The 15,000-nt window shown below is 32.5% G+C and overlaps 2 protein-coding genes and 1 non-coding gene across 3 annotated transcripts; 1 reads left to right on the top strand and 2 right to left on the bottom strand.

Annotated features, from left to right (window-relative positions):
• The first annotated feature begins 4,292 nt into the window (after positions 1-4,292).
• Positions 4,293-4,372, top strand: TRNAL-UAG. The gene has a single exon. It is a non-coding gene; the product is annotated as a tRNA-Leu (tRNA).
• A 2,821-nt stretch (positions 4,373-7,193) lies between these two features.
• On the bottom strand, positions 7,194-13,179 carry LOC123421495 (NAD(P)H-quinone oxidoreductase subunit 1, chloroplastic-like). The gene is made up of 2 exons (XM_045107551.1): positions 12,974-13,179; positions 7,194-10,413 (listed from the first exon to the last, which is right to left on the bottom strand). The coding sequence occupies exons 1-2, from the start codon at positions 13,177-13,179 to the stop codon at positions 9,876-9,878; spliced, it is 744 nt and encodes a 247-aa protein (XP_044963486.1). The 3' UTR covers positions 7,194-9,875.
• On the bottom strand, positions 11,304-13,005 carry LOC123421494 (NAD(P)H-quinone oxidoreductase subunit 1, chloroplastic). Its single transcript, XM_045107550.1, has one exon. It carries the CDS (start codon positions 11,994-11,996, stop codon positions 11,433-11,435), a length of 564 nt encoding a protein of 187 aa, XP_044963485.1. The 5' UTR covers positions 11,997-13,005; the 3' UTR covers positions 11,304-11,432.
• Positions 13,180-15,000: the final 1,821 nt, after the last annotated feature.

Here is a 15,000-nt window from a genome sequence, read left to right as displayed (position 1 = left end):
TGGAATAATCCATTTTCATGGAATAATGAATTAAGGAAGAAAGGATATGAGTCTACCGCTTACAAAAAAAGATCTCATGATAGTCAATATGGGCCCTCAACACCCATCAATGCATGGTGTTCTTCGACTGATCGTTACTCTTGATGGTGAGGATGTTATTGATTGTGAACCCATATTAGGGTATTTACACAGAGGAATGGAAAAAATCGCGGAAAACCGAACGATTATACAATACTTACCTTATGTAACAAGGTGGGATTATAGAGAGATTGTAGAAAGGGGTAGGATAGTTATTTTTGCAAGAGACTTGAATTCCTTAACTTAAGAAAGAAAAAAGAATAAAAACACAGATACATAACATAAAAAAAAGAATAAATAAGACGAGATTCGACCTCCCCCTACATATTTAATTTCTTCTCCTATACAAAAACTAGCAAGACCCACTCCATTGGTAATTCCATCAATAACACCCTTATCAAAAAACTCCGTTAGTTCGGTTAACCCTCTTATACCGAGGGTAAAGACCCTAGTATAGAAAATATCTATATAACCACGATTATATGACCAACTGTATATATTTTTTTTTACTTGATCCAAAAATTCTTTTTTAGGATTTCTTTTTACAAAAGAGTTTATTAAATCCAAATTCTGAAAAAAAGAATAAGCAGATCCATAGAAGATATATGCTATGAATAAACCAAAGATAGCTAGAGTTACAGAAGAAATTGCATTAGTAATAAATTCATATGAATTTACAAAAGAATTAGAACTTTCCTGGGTAAAGTTTTTTGAGGGAGTTAACCACTTTGATAATATGGTTAACTCTGCTATTCCATTATCCATTCCTCCATTATCAAAAGAGATTCCTATGAATCCAATGAACAAAGTGAAAAGTAGTAATATAAGAAGAGGAAATAACATAGTATTTCCCGTTTCATGCGGATAGGCAAAAGTGTTTTTAGCCCCAAAAGACGTAGTAAAGGATCCTATCCTATTTCTTGTATTACCTTGAATTTTGGGTATATTTTGTGAAAAAAAAGAAACTCCACTCTTCGTTGTTGATAAAACGAAATCCCTATTCACTCCTTTGGGTATCCTTTTTCCCCATAAGGATATTGAATACAAGGAACTCTCTTTAGTGCTACTGTAATTTTGAAAATGAACACGCAAATACCCACCAAATGTAAGTAAATATATCCGAAACATATAAAAGGCAGTTAATCCTGCAGTAAAGGAAGCTATTATTCCAAAAAAGGGCGAATACAACCAACTATTACTAAGGATTTCATCTTTGGACCAGAAGCAAGCAAGAGGTGGAATACCACAAAGAGAAAGTGTACCCCATAAAAAAGTAGTTCTTGTGATTGGAATGTATTTTCTTAAACCGCCCATAAGAACCATATTTTGACTTTTATCTGGTGAATACCCAACAAGAGGTTCCATTGAATGAATAACGGATCCAGATCCCAAGAACAATAAAGCTTTTGAATAAGCATGAGTGATCAAATGGAATAAAGCAGCTTGATAAGAACCTATACCTAGAGCTAACATCATATAACCCAATTGAGACATTGTAGAATAGGCTAAGCTTCTTTTAATATCTCTCTGAGCAAGAGCTAAAGTAGCTCCTAAGAATAGTGTTATTGTACCTACTAAAGAAATAAAACTCATTATCAAAGGTAAAGATATGAAAAGAGGAAGAAGTCGAGCTAGAAGAAAAATTCCCGCAGCAACCATAGTTGCTGCGTGTATAAGAGCCGAAATAGGAGTGGGTCCTTCCATAGCATCGGGTAACCATACGTGAAGAGGGAATTGTGCGGATTTCGCAACTGCACCAAGGAATAATAAAAAAGCACACAAAGTAGTAAGTAAAGAGTTAATTCCATTATTAGGAATCCAGTTATTAGCGATTTGGAACAAATCCCTAAACTCTAAACTACCTGTTATCCAAAAAAAACCTAAAATTCCTAATAATAGACCAAAATCCCCTACACGATTAGTTACAAAAGCTTTTTGACAAGCACTCGCTGCGATTGGTCGTGTAAACCAAAAGCCTATCAATAAATAAGAACACATTCCCACGAGTTCCCAAAAAAAATAAATTTGTATCAAATTGGAGCTAGTAACCAATCCCAACATAGAAGTATTGAAAAAACTTATATAAACAAAAAATCTCAAATATCCTTCATCGTGAGACATATAACCATCACTATAAATAAGAACCAGGATTCCTACAGTAGTAATTAGTATTAACATAATAGAAGTAAGTGGGTCAATCAAGTATCCAAATTCTAAAGAAAAATCATTATTGACGGTCCAAGACCATAGATATTGATAGATAGAACTTCCATTTATTTGTTGAATAGACAGTTGAACTGAGAATACCATAGCTATACTTAAGAGTAAAACACTAGGAAAAGCCCATATGCGACGAAGATTTTTTGTTGCTGTCGGAATAAGAATAAGGCCAAATCCCATTGACATAATAACTGGAAGTGGGAGAAGAGGGATTACCCATGCATATTGATATGTATGTTCCATAAGAAAAGAAATTGCGATTTTTACTTCAATTTTTCTATAAAATTGTTTCCGATTCACCAAACCAACTCTTATCTCTTTCTGAAAGAATAAATAAAAAGAATAAGAAAAAATACTGGAATTCTTCATTTTTTAAAAATTTATCTCATTGAAATAATAAAAAATGAAGAATGGGTTTAGTTGGTTAAATTCAAAAAGTTAATCAAATAACTTCGTTACCTAGTTATTATCTAAATAAAGATATTTACAAAAAAAAAAAAAGGAATCGTTTTACTTTTTACTTTCTATTCATTTTTATATTTCTTTAAAACAAAGATGAAACAGCTCTCTTGTTCCATAACTGATTGAGTGAATTCCAATGAAAATCTATGTTTATAAGAAATTATCGAATAGTCCTTATGACTATAAATTACCTAAGTTTTAGAATGTCTTGTTTAAGAGACTCAGTATTTTTTGTTTTGATTAGAATTCCTTTCCTTTATGGAATACAATACAATATCATTCTGAGCTTAATTAACTATTTGAATTTTCCCTTCTTTTTATCCCCCCGGGGGATAGGCTTCCATACCATATATCTATATATGGAGTATACTTGATATATAAATAGATATAAATGGGAAACCCTTCTATATATTCTATATTATTAAAACAAAGTATAAAATATATACAGAAAAAATGTTTAAAAATTCTTGTCTTATCCGCATTAGACAAAATGAAGTAAAAAATAATTCACAATTTCAGTATCTTTCAGTATCTAAGTATAAATACTAATAAAAACAAGAAAGAAGGATTGATTTGCAGCAATAGATGTCTTTCACATACAACTAGAAAAAAGTAATTTCCTTTTTGAATGGCAGTTCCAAAAAAACGTACTTCAATGTCAAAAAAGCGTATTCGTAAAAATATTTGGAAGAAAAAGACTTATTTTTCCATAGTACAATCTTATTCTTTAGTAAAATCAAGATCATTTTCCAGTGGTAATGAGCATCCAAAACCAAAGGGTTTTTCTGGGCAACAAACAAACAAATAATAAGATTTTGGAATAATATGAATTGATTTTTCAAAAAAGAATTCCAATTATTTAATAATTTGGATTCTTCTTTGAATGTACTTTTATGTGTCGAATTACTTCGGTACAATATTCTTATAACAAACCCCTCTTATATATACAATAAAAAAAAGTTTTGTTTGGTATACTGTGTGCTAAGTATTCTTTTCCTATCAATGAACTTTTCATAATTTTCATAATAGAATGCTCATATTTTATTATGAAAATTATGAAAAGTGGAGTATTCTTACAATAGGACTTACAACTTCCACCTATCTTATCCAAAATCATAAGGTTAGTAAATCTTATTAATAAGAGCATAAAGACTTTCATTCTAGAAATTTTTCAAAAATCCAAAAAGCCTTTTCTATTTATCCATTTTAATTTCATCATTAAATAGAAACCCTTTTGGATTTTTTTCATTGTATTGAAAGAATTTTCAAAATTTAAACGATAAATTAATTAGAAAAAATTAGTTCTATATCTATAATTGCAAGTTAGAAAAAAGAAGTTCCAACTCTTTCAACCAGTGTTTCTATTGGGCAAAGCAAGAGTTTATTGTAAAAAAAAAATGGAAACGATACTACCAAACGAAGTCCATTTTAATGAAAACTCTAATGTTCCTAAATTTTATGGACTTTCCCAATATCGACGATTCCCGAGATAATAGCTATTATTCTTTTAAGTTACCTATTATTTGAAGTTAGCCGCCATGGTGAAATTGGTAGACACGCTGCTCTTAGGAAGCAGTGCTCAAGCATCTCGGTTCGAATCCGAGTGGCGGCATTCTTGAAAAGGAATACAATAGATTAGAAATCAATTCGAAATTTACAATTTTGTAATGGGACCTTCCCCTTATGCTATTTGCAACTTTAGAACATATACTAACTCATATCTCTTTCTCAACGATTTCAATTGTGATTACGATTCATTTGATAACCTTATTAGTTCGTGAACTTGGGAGATTACGTGATTCGTCAGAAAAAGGAATGATAGTTACTTTTTTCTCTATAACAGGATTCTTAGTTTCTCGTTGGGTTTCTTCGGGACATTTTCCATTAAGTAATTTATATGAGTCATTGATCTTCCTTTCATGGGCTCTGTATATTCTTCATACCATTCCTAAAATACAGAACTCTAAAAATGATTTAAGCACAATAACTACGCCAAGTACTATTTTAACGCAAGGCTTTGCCACGTCGGGTCTTTTAACTGAAATGCATCAATCCACGATACTAGTACCTGCTCTACAATCTCAGTGGTTAATGATGCATGTCAGTATGATGTTATTAAGTTATGCAACTCTTTTGTGCGGATCCTTATTATCTGCCGCTATTCTAATCATTAGATTTCGAAATAATTTCCATTTCTTTTCTAAAAAGAAAAAAAATGTTTTAAATAAAACATTTTTCTTTAGTGAGATTGCATTTTTTTATGCAAAAAGAAGTGCTTTAAAAAGCGCCCCTGTCCCTTCATTTCCAAATTATTACAAATATCAATTAACGGAGCGTTTGGATTCTTGGAGTTATCGTATCATTAGCCTAGGATTTACCCTTTTAACCATAGGTATTCTTTGTGGAGCAGTATGGGCTAATGAGGCCTGGGGATCCTATTGGAATTGGGATCCTAAGGAAACTTGGGCATTTATTACTTGGACCATATTCGCAATTTATTTACATAGTAGAACAAATCCAAATTGGAAGGGTACGAATTCTGCACTTATAGCTTCGATAGGATTTCTTATAATTTGGATTTGTTATTTTGGTATCAATCTATTAGGAATAGGTTTACATAGTTATGGTTCGTTTACATTAACACCTAAATGATTACATAAAAAAAAACGTTCATGAAATGAACGTTTTTACTTTTATATTTTATTTGAGAACCCCTTGAGCGCCTTCTCAAAGGGTTCTCAAAAATTCGAGATAGATCTAATTATACTTTTTTACTTATTTCTGCATTAATAGAGCAGACTAGTAAAAAAAACCAAACCTATTTAGGATAATAATTGGATAAGAGAGCCTCTACCCTGTCAACGGATAGGGAGAGAACAAAATCTGGATAAATACCAATTCCTATTACTGGTAAAAAGATACAGATTAAAATAAAGAGTTCTCGTGGTCCAGAATCCACAAAATTTGCGTTTGGAACATTAAATAGCTTGTATCCATAGAACATCTGGCGTAACATAGATAATAAATAAATAGGAGTTAATATCATTCCAATTGCCATTACAAAAGTAATTAGTGCTTTTGGCATTAACAAAAATTTTGGACTAGTAATTAGTCCAAAAAATACTACTAATTCTGCGACAAAACCACTCATTCCTGGTAAGGCAAGAGAAGCCATTGAAAAGCTACTAAACATGGTAAAAATTTTAGGCATTGGGATAGATATTCCTCCCAGTTCTTCGAGATAAACAAGACGCATTCTATCAGAAGCGGTTCCTGCCAAGAAAAAAAGTGTAGCACCAATAAATCCATGGGATAATATTTGTAAAATAGCTCCATTGAGTCCAATGTTGGTTATGGAACCAATTCCTATAATTATGAAACCCATGTGAGATACAGAGGAATAAGCTATTCTTTTTTTGAAATTTCGTTGACCAAGAGAAGTTGAAGCTGCATAGATTATTTGGATAGCTCCTATTATTACTAACCAGGGCGAAAATAGATAATGAGCATGAGGTAACAATTCCATGTTGATCCGAATCAATCCATATGCTCCCATCTTTAATAATATTCCCGCTAAAAGCATACATGTACTATAATGTGCTTCCCCATGGGTATCTGGTAACCACGTATGTAGGGGTATAATCGGCAATTTGACAGCATAAGCAATAAGGAAGCCAAAATATAAAAGTATTTCCAAGGTTGCGGGGTATGATTGATTAATTAATCTTTCCAAATCTAATCCTGGTTCGTTGGAACCGTATAAGCCCATACCCAGAACTCCGATTAAGAAAAAAATAGAACCGCCTGCAGTATACAAAATAAACTTTGTAGCTGAATATAGACGCCTCTTTCCCCCCCACATGGATAAAAGTAAGTAAACAGGAATTAATTCTAACTCCCACATGATAAAAAAAAGTAAAAGGTCTCGCGAAGAAAATAATCCTATTTGACCACTATACATTGCGAGCATCAGGAAATAGAATAATCGCGAATTCCGTGTAATTGGCCAAGCTGCTAAAGTAGCTAAAGTAGTGATAAATCCTGTCAATAAAATGGATCCTAATGAAAGTCCATCGATTCCCAATCTCCAATGGAAATCGAAGACATCTATCCATTTATAATCCTCCTTTAATTGAATTAAGGGATCCTCCAGTTGGAAATGATAACAGAACGCATAAGTCATTAGAAGGAATTCTAATAAACAAATAGATATAGTATACCACCTAACGATTTTGTTTCCCTTATGAGGTAAAAAGAAAATTAATGAACCGGCAAATATCGGCAAAACAACAAGTATTGTTAACCAAGGAAAATAACTCATGATAAAGTGATAAAGACAAGATACGTTTTGACCAGAAAAGCCCGTGCTCGATTATTTCGAGCACAGGCTTCTTCGGTAAAGAGGAATCAGACGATTCAAATGAAGTTTTTTGTTTTTGTAACGTATCAATAAGATAGAGCCATGCTACGGGTTGTTTCAGGCCCTAAATAAACGCGGACACTTAAAAAATCTGTCGGGCAGGCAGATTCACATCTCTTACAACCCACACAATCTTCGGTTCTCGGCGCGGAAGCAATTTGCTTGGCTTTACATCCATCCCAGGGTATCATTTCTAATACATCTGTTGGACAAGCTCGTACACATTGAGTGCATCCTATACATGTATCATAAATTTTTACGGAATGTGACATTGGATCTATAAATTTTTCTTTTCAACATAAAATTTTTCGATCTGGTAAAAAGAAAATTAGTACTATATGAGTCATATGTATTGTAGACACCAGACGAAGCAATGGTTTATCCAAACTTCAAAATTAAAAATCTATTTTTTAATCCGTTTGTGAGAAAGCGTGAAAAGAGCCAAGAGACTTGAATTTTGGACTTCAACAATAAGAAAGAATTTTACAAATTGTACAGACGATTTCGAATTAGCCAATTTATTTTATTGGCTATCGTCTTTTCAATATAAATTATTGCAATTTGAATATTGCAATATCAATGAATTACAAATACAAAAATTCATTTAAGTGAAAAAGAATACTATGCAATAACCTACTTACTAAAAAAAAAAGGATATTCTCAAATAATACTAAGAAAATAGTATGGATTTCTATATTATTTTAATATGTGCGCCTTTGTTTAGAGGATTTTATGTCTAATTATTAAAAAGTCTAATTATTCAATAAATTAGATTGATTGATACGAGTGGATTTCCTATTACGATGGATGGAAGAAAGAATGGATAGTCCAATAGCGGCTTCAGCAGCGGCAAGGGCTATAACAAAAATGGCGAAAATATCTCCTTTTAATTGGCGACTATCAAATAGATCAGAAAATGTTACGAGATTTAGATTAATTGAATTCAGTATAAGTTCAAGACATATTAGAGCTCTAACCATGTTTCGGCTTGTGATCAATCCATAGATACCAATCGAAAATAAATAGACACTCAAAAAAAGTACATGCTCAAACATCATTAACTAACTCCTTATCAATCTCGATTCATTTCAATATGAGGGCAAAGAATTGAACCGATTCAATTAATTACAATAGAACAATTACACAACAAAAGAGAAAAGAAAGGAGGTATTTGTTGGCAGTAGATGGGTTTTACTAAATCAAAATTGTGATTCTTTAGTTATTTATTTTAGATTTGCAATTCTTATAATTTTTACTTTTTCTAAGTTTTCTTATTGCCGAGCCATAGTAATTGCACCTATTAAAGAAACTAGAAGAATTATGGAAATGAGTTCAAACGGAAGATAAAAATCGGTTGCTAAATGAATTCCAATTTGTTGAACATTATTTATGAGACCCTGTTCTACTATTTGGTTTGATCTTGTAGTCCAAAGAATTCCATACCATGACGTATCTGGGATAGTAGTCATTAGTGAAAAAACAAAAGTTATACAAACGAGTGAAGTGAACCCATCTCCAATAGTCCAATAATTCTTATCTTTAGACCATTCTGAGCCATTTACGAACATTACAGCGAATATGATCAAGACATTTATGGCTCCCACATAAATAAGAAGTTGTGCGACAGCTACAAAGTAGGAATTTAATAAAAAATAGAATAAGGATATACAAACAAGAACTAATCCCAGCGAAAAGGCAGAATAAATGGGGTTGGTAAGTAATACTACTCCTAGACCCCCTAGTAGAAGAATAAATCCCCCAAATAGCATAAGAATCTCATGTATTGGTCCAGGTAAATCCATTATGGATAAAAAGAAATTAATAGTATAAAATTTTTCATGAACTGACTAAAACTAAAGGATTCGAGGAAGGAAAAAGGGATTAGGGTATTTTTTGTGTATAAACTGTATAGTTATAAACTATATTATATCATCAAAATCTAGTCTGATTTAAAATAAGAAAAAATTTCCAATAAGCAGTAGTTATTCGTTTTTCTTTATAGTTTAATAAAGAATTAGTAGATTTTTATAACAAAAAGACAAAATCAAAGTTTAGTAATCAGTAATCGTTCTTGAATTCGAAGATTTTTCTTCGTTTATTTTACTTTCAGACGAATTCCTAATTGTTTGAATTGTGTAATCTCCCATTATGGAGATTGGTAACCGACTTAAAGCAATTTGATTGTAATTCAATTCATGACGATCATAGGTAGAAAGTTCATATTCTTCAGTCATTGATAAACAGCTTGTTGGACAGTACTCAACACAATTGCCACAAAATATACAAACTCCGAAATCAATACTATAATTAAGCAATTGTTTTCTTTTTATATCCTTTTCAAATCTCCAATCCACAACGGGTAGATCTATCGGACATACGCGAACACATACTTCACAAGCAATACATTTATCAAATTCAAAGTGGATTCGCCCTCGGAAACGCTCTGGTGTAATTGATTTTTCATAAGGGTAGTGAATCGTTATAGGTAAACGATTTGTGTGGGATAAGGTAGTTATGAAACTTTGACCTATGTACCTTGTAGCACGTATTGTTTGTTGACCATAACTCATGAACCCAGTTACCATAGGGAACATATTCATTCTAAATATCTATGAAAAAGATATGTTTCTTTCTCTTGTTTGGGAGAGCTTTTGTGTTGAAAATATTCTTACTATCTATTATTGTATTATCTTATTTATAGTGAAACAAGTTGAGAAGAGGTTGTTAATAATAGATTGCCCAGGGAAATAGGTAAAAGAAATTTCCATCCAAGATTTAATAACTGATCCATTCTCATCCTTGGTAAAGTCCATCTTATTGTGATAGAAATGAAGAGAAATAAATAAGCTTTAGTTAATGTAATAAATATACCCATTGTCATTTCCAAAATTCCAACTGCTTTATTCATTTGGAAAAAATCAAAAAAGGATATATAGGGAATAGAGAAATTCCACCCGCCCAAGTAGAGAACTGTTACAAATAAAGAAGAAACTAATAAATTTAGGTAAGAAACAAGATAAAATAAACCATATTTGATACCGGAATATTCAGTTTGGTAACCTGCTACTAATTCTTCCTCTGCTTCTGGTAAATCAAAGGGTAATCTTTCACATTCTGCCAAAGAAGAAATTAAAAAAACCAGAAAGCCTATAGGCTGACGCCAAATATTCCATCCAAAAAAACCATATTTTGACTGTGCTTCAACTATATCAACTGTACTTGAACTGTTAGATAATCATAGTCGATGATAACATCACAGTTCCCACCGCTATTTCAAAACCGTACATGAAACCTTAGCTTCATACGGCTTCTCTATGATCAGAAAAAGGAAAGGACTGTTTTGTTCTGTTCCTAGCCCCTGGGGCATAGATAGAATTAGGTAAAATAAAATAGATTTGAAAGTCCTAAATTAGACCAAAGGAATTCCGTCTGCTAGAATAAGAAAAAGCGCTTCTGAATTGATCTCATCCTTTATAATATATTCCAAATTTTTCTTTGTTCAGTAATAACTTAATCTTGGAATAAAACACTTGGTACTTGTTTTGTTATAGGAATTCAATTAATAAATGGAAAGAGTGGAGTATTAGTTCATGAGCAATTCTGCATGAATAGAGGAAGGAAATAATGCAAATTTTTTCTAGTGCACTCCATATCTTTTTTACTATTCTTCTTTCCCCCGGGAAGGGGGTATTTAAAAAGAAAAAATGGATAAAGGGTTAATTCGTTCTTGATAGCCATTTCCTTAACAAGTGAATGGGAACATACTCTGGATCGGAATCCGAAGAAAGTACTACTTGATAATTTCTACAAATTGCAAGTCCTTATTATGATTCCTTTTACGGGAAAAAATCTCTAATGTTTTAGATTTTCCATTACTAATCCTTTATGTACTTTAGTGTTCCTAACCCTTCACTAACTTTTGGTGGATTCTTCTTATGAATTTTTAAGTTATAGTAATAACTAGGAGTATTCTAATAATGGAATTCCATATTGTGAATCCTTTATTCTTGCCCGCTTCAAGATATGATGAGTAATTAAAAAATATCAACCTTGGGATAAAGAGTTTACACTCTTTATGTTTACTTCCACTTTTTTCTTGTACGTAGAAAATGAGATTTTTTTCTTTTTACTACAAATTTAGAAGCTGTTTTATTTCACTCATATAGCTATCTAGTTTAACTTACCAACCCAAATACTAAATAAGAAAAGGAATATAAATAGTTAATGGATTTTATAGGAAAAAGATCCTATTTTAACGAATCACACGTAGAGATATTGCTAGCACACAAAAAGTTAATGGTATTTCATAACTAATGGATTGAGCAGCAGCTCGTAGACCGCCTGAAAAAGAATATTTATTATTTGAGCTATATCCTGCCATAAGAAGACCAATAGGAGCTATACTTGAAATGGCAATCCATAAAAAAACACCAATACTAAGATCGGCTAAAACAAAATGATATCCCAAAGGGATAACTAAAAAACTTAATAAAACTGATATGACTGCTATAGAAGGTCCAATGCTAAATAAAGAAATATCTCCTCGCGATGGCAGAATATCTTCTTTAAAAAGTAGTTTAGTCCCATCTGCTATAGCTTGAAGCAGGCCCAGGGGGCCAGCATATTCAGGACCAATACGTTGTTGTATCGACGCAGATATTTCTCTTTCTAACCACACAATTACGAGTACCTCTATTGTAATTCCTAAAAGGAGGGTCAAAATGGGTAGAATCGATATCAGTCCATAGACTTCTTTTAATAATTCCGATTTCGAAAAAGAATTGATAGTTTCTACCTCTACCCTATCTATTATCATTTCAACGATCAACTTCCCCCATAATGATATCTATACTACCTAATATCGTCATGATATCAGCCAATTTCATTTTTTTAACTAGTTGAGGAAGAATTTGCAAATTAATAAAACCGGGTGGACGGATTTTCCATCTCCAGGGAAAAAGGCTATCATCTCCTACTAGATAAATCCCTAATTCACCTTTTGGGGCTTCCACTCTTACATAAAGCTCTTGCCTTGACAATTCAAAATTGGGGGAAGGTTTTTTACCAAGAAATTTATACTCAAAATCATTCCATTCAGAATTCTTTTCTTTCTTAAAGCGTCGGACTTCTAAATTCTCATAAGGTCCTCCAGGAATTTTTTCTATAGCTTGTTGAATTATTTTGATGGATTCGCTCATTTCACCAACTCGTACTAAATAGCGAGCTAATGAATCGCCTTCTTTTTGCCATTGGACTTTCCAATCAAATTGGTTGTAAGACTCATAAGGATCCACTTTACGAAGATCCCATTGTATTCCAGAAGCTCGTAACATAGGTCCCGATAAGCCCCAATTTACTGCTTCTTCTCCGCTAATAAAACCTACTCCTTCAACTCGCTCTAAAAAAATGGGATTCTGTGTAATAAGTTGTTGATATTCAACAACTCCGCGTAAAAAATAATCACAGAAATCTAAACATTTATCGATCCATCCATAAGGTAGATCGGCGGCTACTCCTCCGATGCGGAAGTAATTGTGCATCATTCGCATACCTGTAGCAGCTTCAAATAGATCATATATTAATTCTCTCTCTCTAAAAATGTAGAAAAAAGGAGTCTGTGCGCCGAGATCCGCCATAAAAGGTCCAAGCCATAGCAAGTGAGAAGCTATACGGCTTAACTCTAACATAATTACCCTAATATAGCTGGCTCTTTGTGGTATTTGAATATTCTCCAAGAATTCTGGTGCATTTACTGTTATTGCTTCTGTAAACATAGTAGCTAAATAATCCCACCTTGTTACATAAGGTAAGTATTGTATAATCGTTCGGTTTTCCGCGATTTTTTCCATTCCTCTGTGTAAATACCCTAATATGGGTTCACAATCAATAACATCCTCACCATCAAGAGTAACGATCAGTCGAAGAACACCATGCATTGATGGGTGTTGAGGGCCCATATTGACTATCATGAGATCTTTTTTTGTAAGCGGTAGACTCATATCCTTTCTTCCTTAATTCATTATTCCATGAAAATGGATTATTCCATGAATTCCTCAAAGTGAGGCTCATCAAAATGAAAAATCTAAGACTACTATAAAGACTACTAAAAAAATAATAAAACAAGAAAAAAATTTGAAGGATTAAATTACTGCTCCCGAATATTCAACTGACCGATTAATTTCTTATAACGTACTCTATTTTTCTTTGCCAAATAAGCCAGCAAACGTCGACGTTTTCCCAAAAGTCTTCGTAGACCTCTTTCCGATGAAAAATCTTTTTTGTGTAATTCCAAATGTGAAGCAAGTCTCCGTATCTTATTGGTGAAACTGAATACTTGAAATTCAACAGAACCCCTGTTTTCTTCTTTTTCTTCTTTAACCATAAATCCTAAAATTTTTCTACCTCCTTTCTTTTTCATGTATTTTTCTGATCAGGAAAAATAAAAAATTATGTCAGTTATTTTGAAGTTATTCTAATCTCGTACACACACAAATTTGCAATTATTCATCTACTACTGGAATTTGGATTTTTTTTATCGATGCAAATTGGATTTGGATAGAAGGGTACATTCTTTCTACTATTTTAGATAGAAGAAATGTTTCTTCTATCTAAATATAGTAGAAAGAATTTTGCTGATTTATTTATTGCTATATGCAATTTATGGAATTGATACACCATTTAATTGATATCATTTAGCAAAATGAAACACAGCATAGGCATCCATCTTTTGGCTCGAGAATTTCACGGGATAGAGATATGGTATAAGAAATAGACTATTAAGTAACTCTAAATGAATTGTGGATACATCTGTATCCTTAACATACTGAAACGATTGCCATTATTCGTATCAAACCAATAGCGATTCATACAAGCTAAATCTTCTAATCAATGGTGGGCCAATAATGAATTTTTTTGCATATGTATTAAGACGCTTGGCCTGATTTCGAAATTGTCCAGAGTTTTATATGTTGTTTTCATTGCAAAATGATGGGTCTCCTTCCATAACTTTCCAATTACGAGTACGAGAATTGAAAGACATAAATATTCTAAATTCTCTACGGCGTCTAGTAGATAGATAGAATATTTTCAGGAACAAGAAAATCAGAAGAATCTTTCTCTCTATTCACTATCATTCCGCGTCTTCGACTTCTATTAGTTTCTTTTCTTCTTTAATGCAATAGCTATAGTTTGATATAAGAATCCATTTCTCAAAGTAATGGAAACCATTCTCTTATAGGAAATGGTTCGAAAATCGCTATTCCACCTTTTAGGTATCGTGAAAAGTGATACCTGTGAAGATCGTGCATTTCAGTCAAATTCAGATCCGTTTTTCGAGTCCATGATATAATATAACCAAATTGGATAGATCTTCCACCTGTTTAGCTAAGAAAGAATAGATACAGAGGTGGATAATAGATCGATATGAAGATCATGAGCTGCCCCATAATGAAACCGCCAGTAGTCGCAAATATCTCCTTCTTCCCTAATCCAAGATTGGAGAAAGAAGATCTAAGAGGGACCTATGGAGAATGTAGTCAGAAATCCATAATAGAGTCTGACCACAACGACCGAATTAATTATCCTCATCGAGAAACTTAGACTACTAAATAGAAAAGATTTGAAAATCATGGCATGGGTCTCCTTTTTTTCTTTCTTTAGAGTTTTCTATATGCACAATTTCTCGATGTTTCGATGAGAATTTCTTGACTTTCCATATATAGAAAGAGATAGACTATAAATGACATCTCTTATGTCAATAAGACCAAAGGGATGGATATTAAATGATAGGAAGTGCTAGGAAGTGAAATAGAATGAAATAG

Source organism: Hordeum vulgare, unplaced genomic scaffold, assembly GCF_904849725.1.
Source record: "Hordeum vulgare subsp. vulgare unplaced genomic scaffold, MorexV3_pseudomolecules_assembly, whole genome shotgun sequence".
NCBI classification, from domain to species: domain Eukaryota; kingdom Viridiplantae; phylum Streptophyta; class Magnoliopsida; order Poales; family Poaceae; genus Hordeum; species Hordeum vulgare.
Note: the sequence above shows the minus strand (reverse complement) of the source record. Positions and strands in the feature narration are given on the sequence as shown.

Bases quoted from the DNA above. Each gene is read 5' to 3' on its own strand.
- LOC123421494 (XM_045107550.1), bottom strand. From the start codon at position 11,996: ATGATAATAGATAGGGTAGAGGTAGAAACTATCAATTCTTTTTCGAAA.
- LOC123421495 (XM_045107551.1), bottom strand. From the start codon at position 13,179: ATGAGTCTACCGCTTACAAAAAAAGATCTCATGATAGTCAATATGGGC. The intron at 10,414-12,973 runs GTGGGATTATTT...TCGACTATGATT, and splicing joins TACTTACCTTATGTAACAAG to ATCTAACAGTTCAAGTACAG.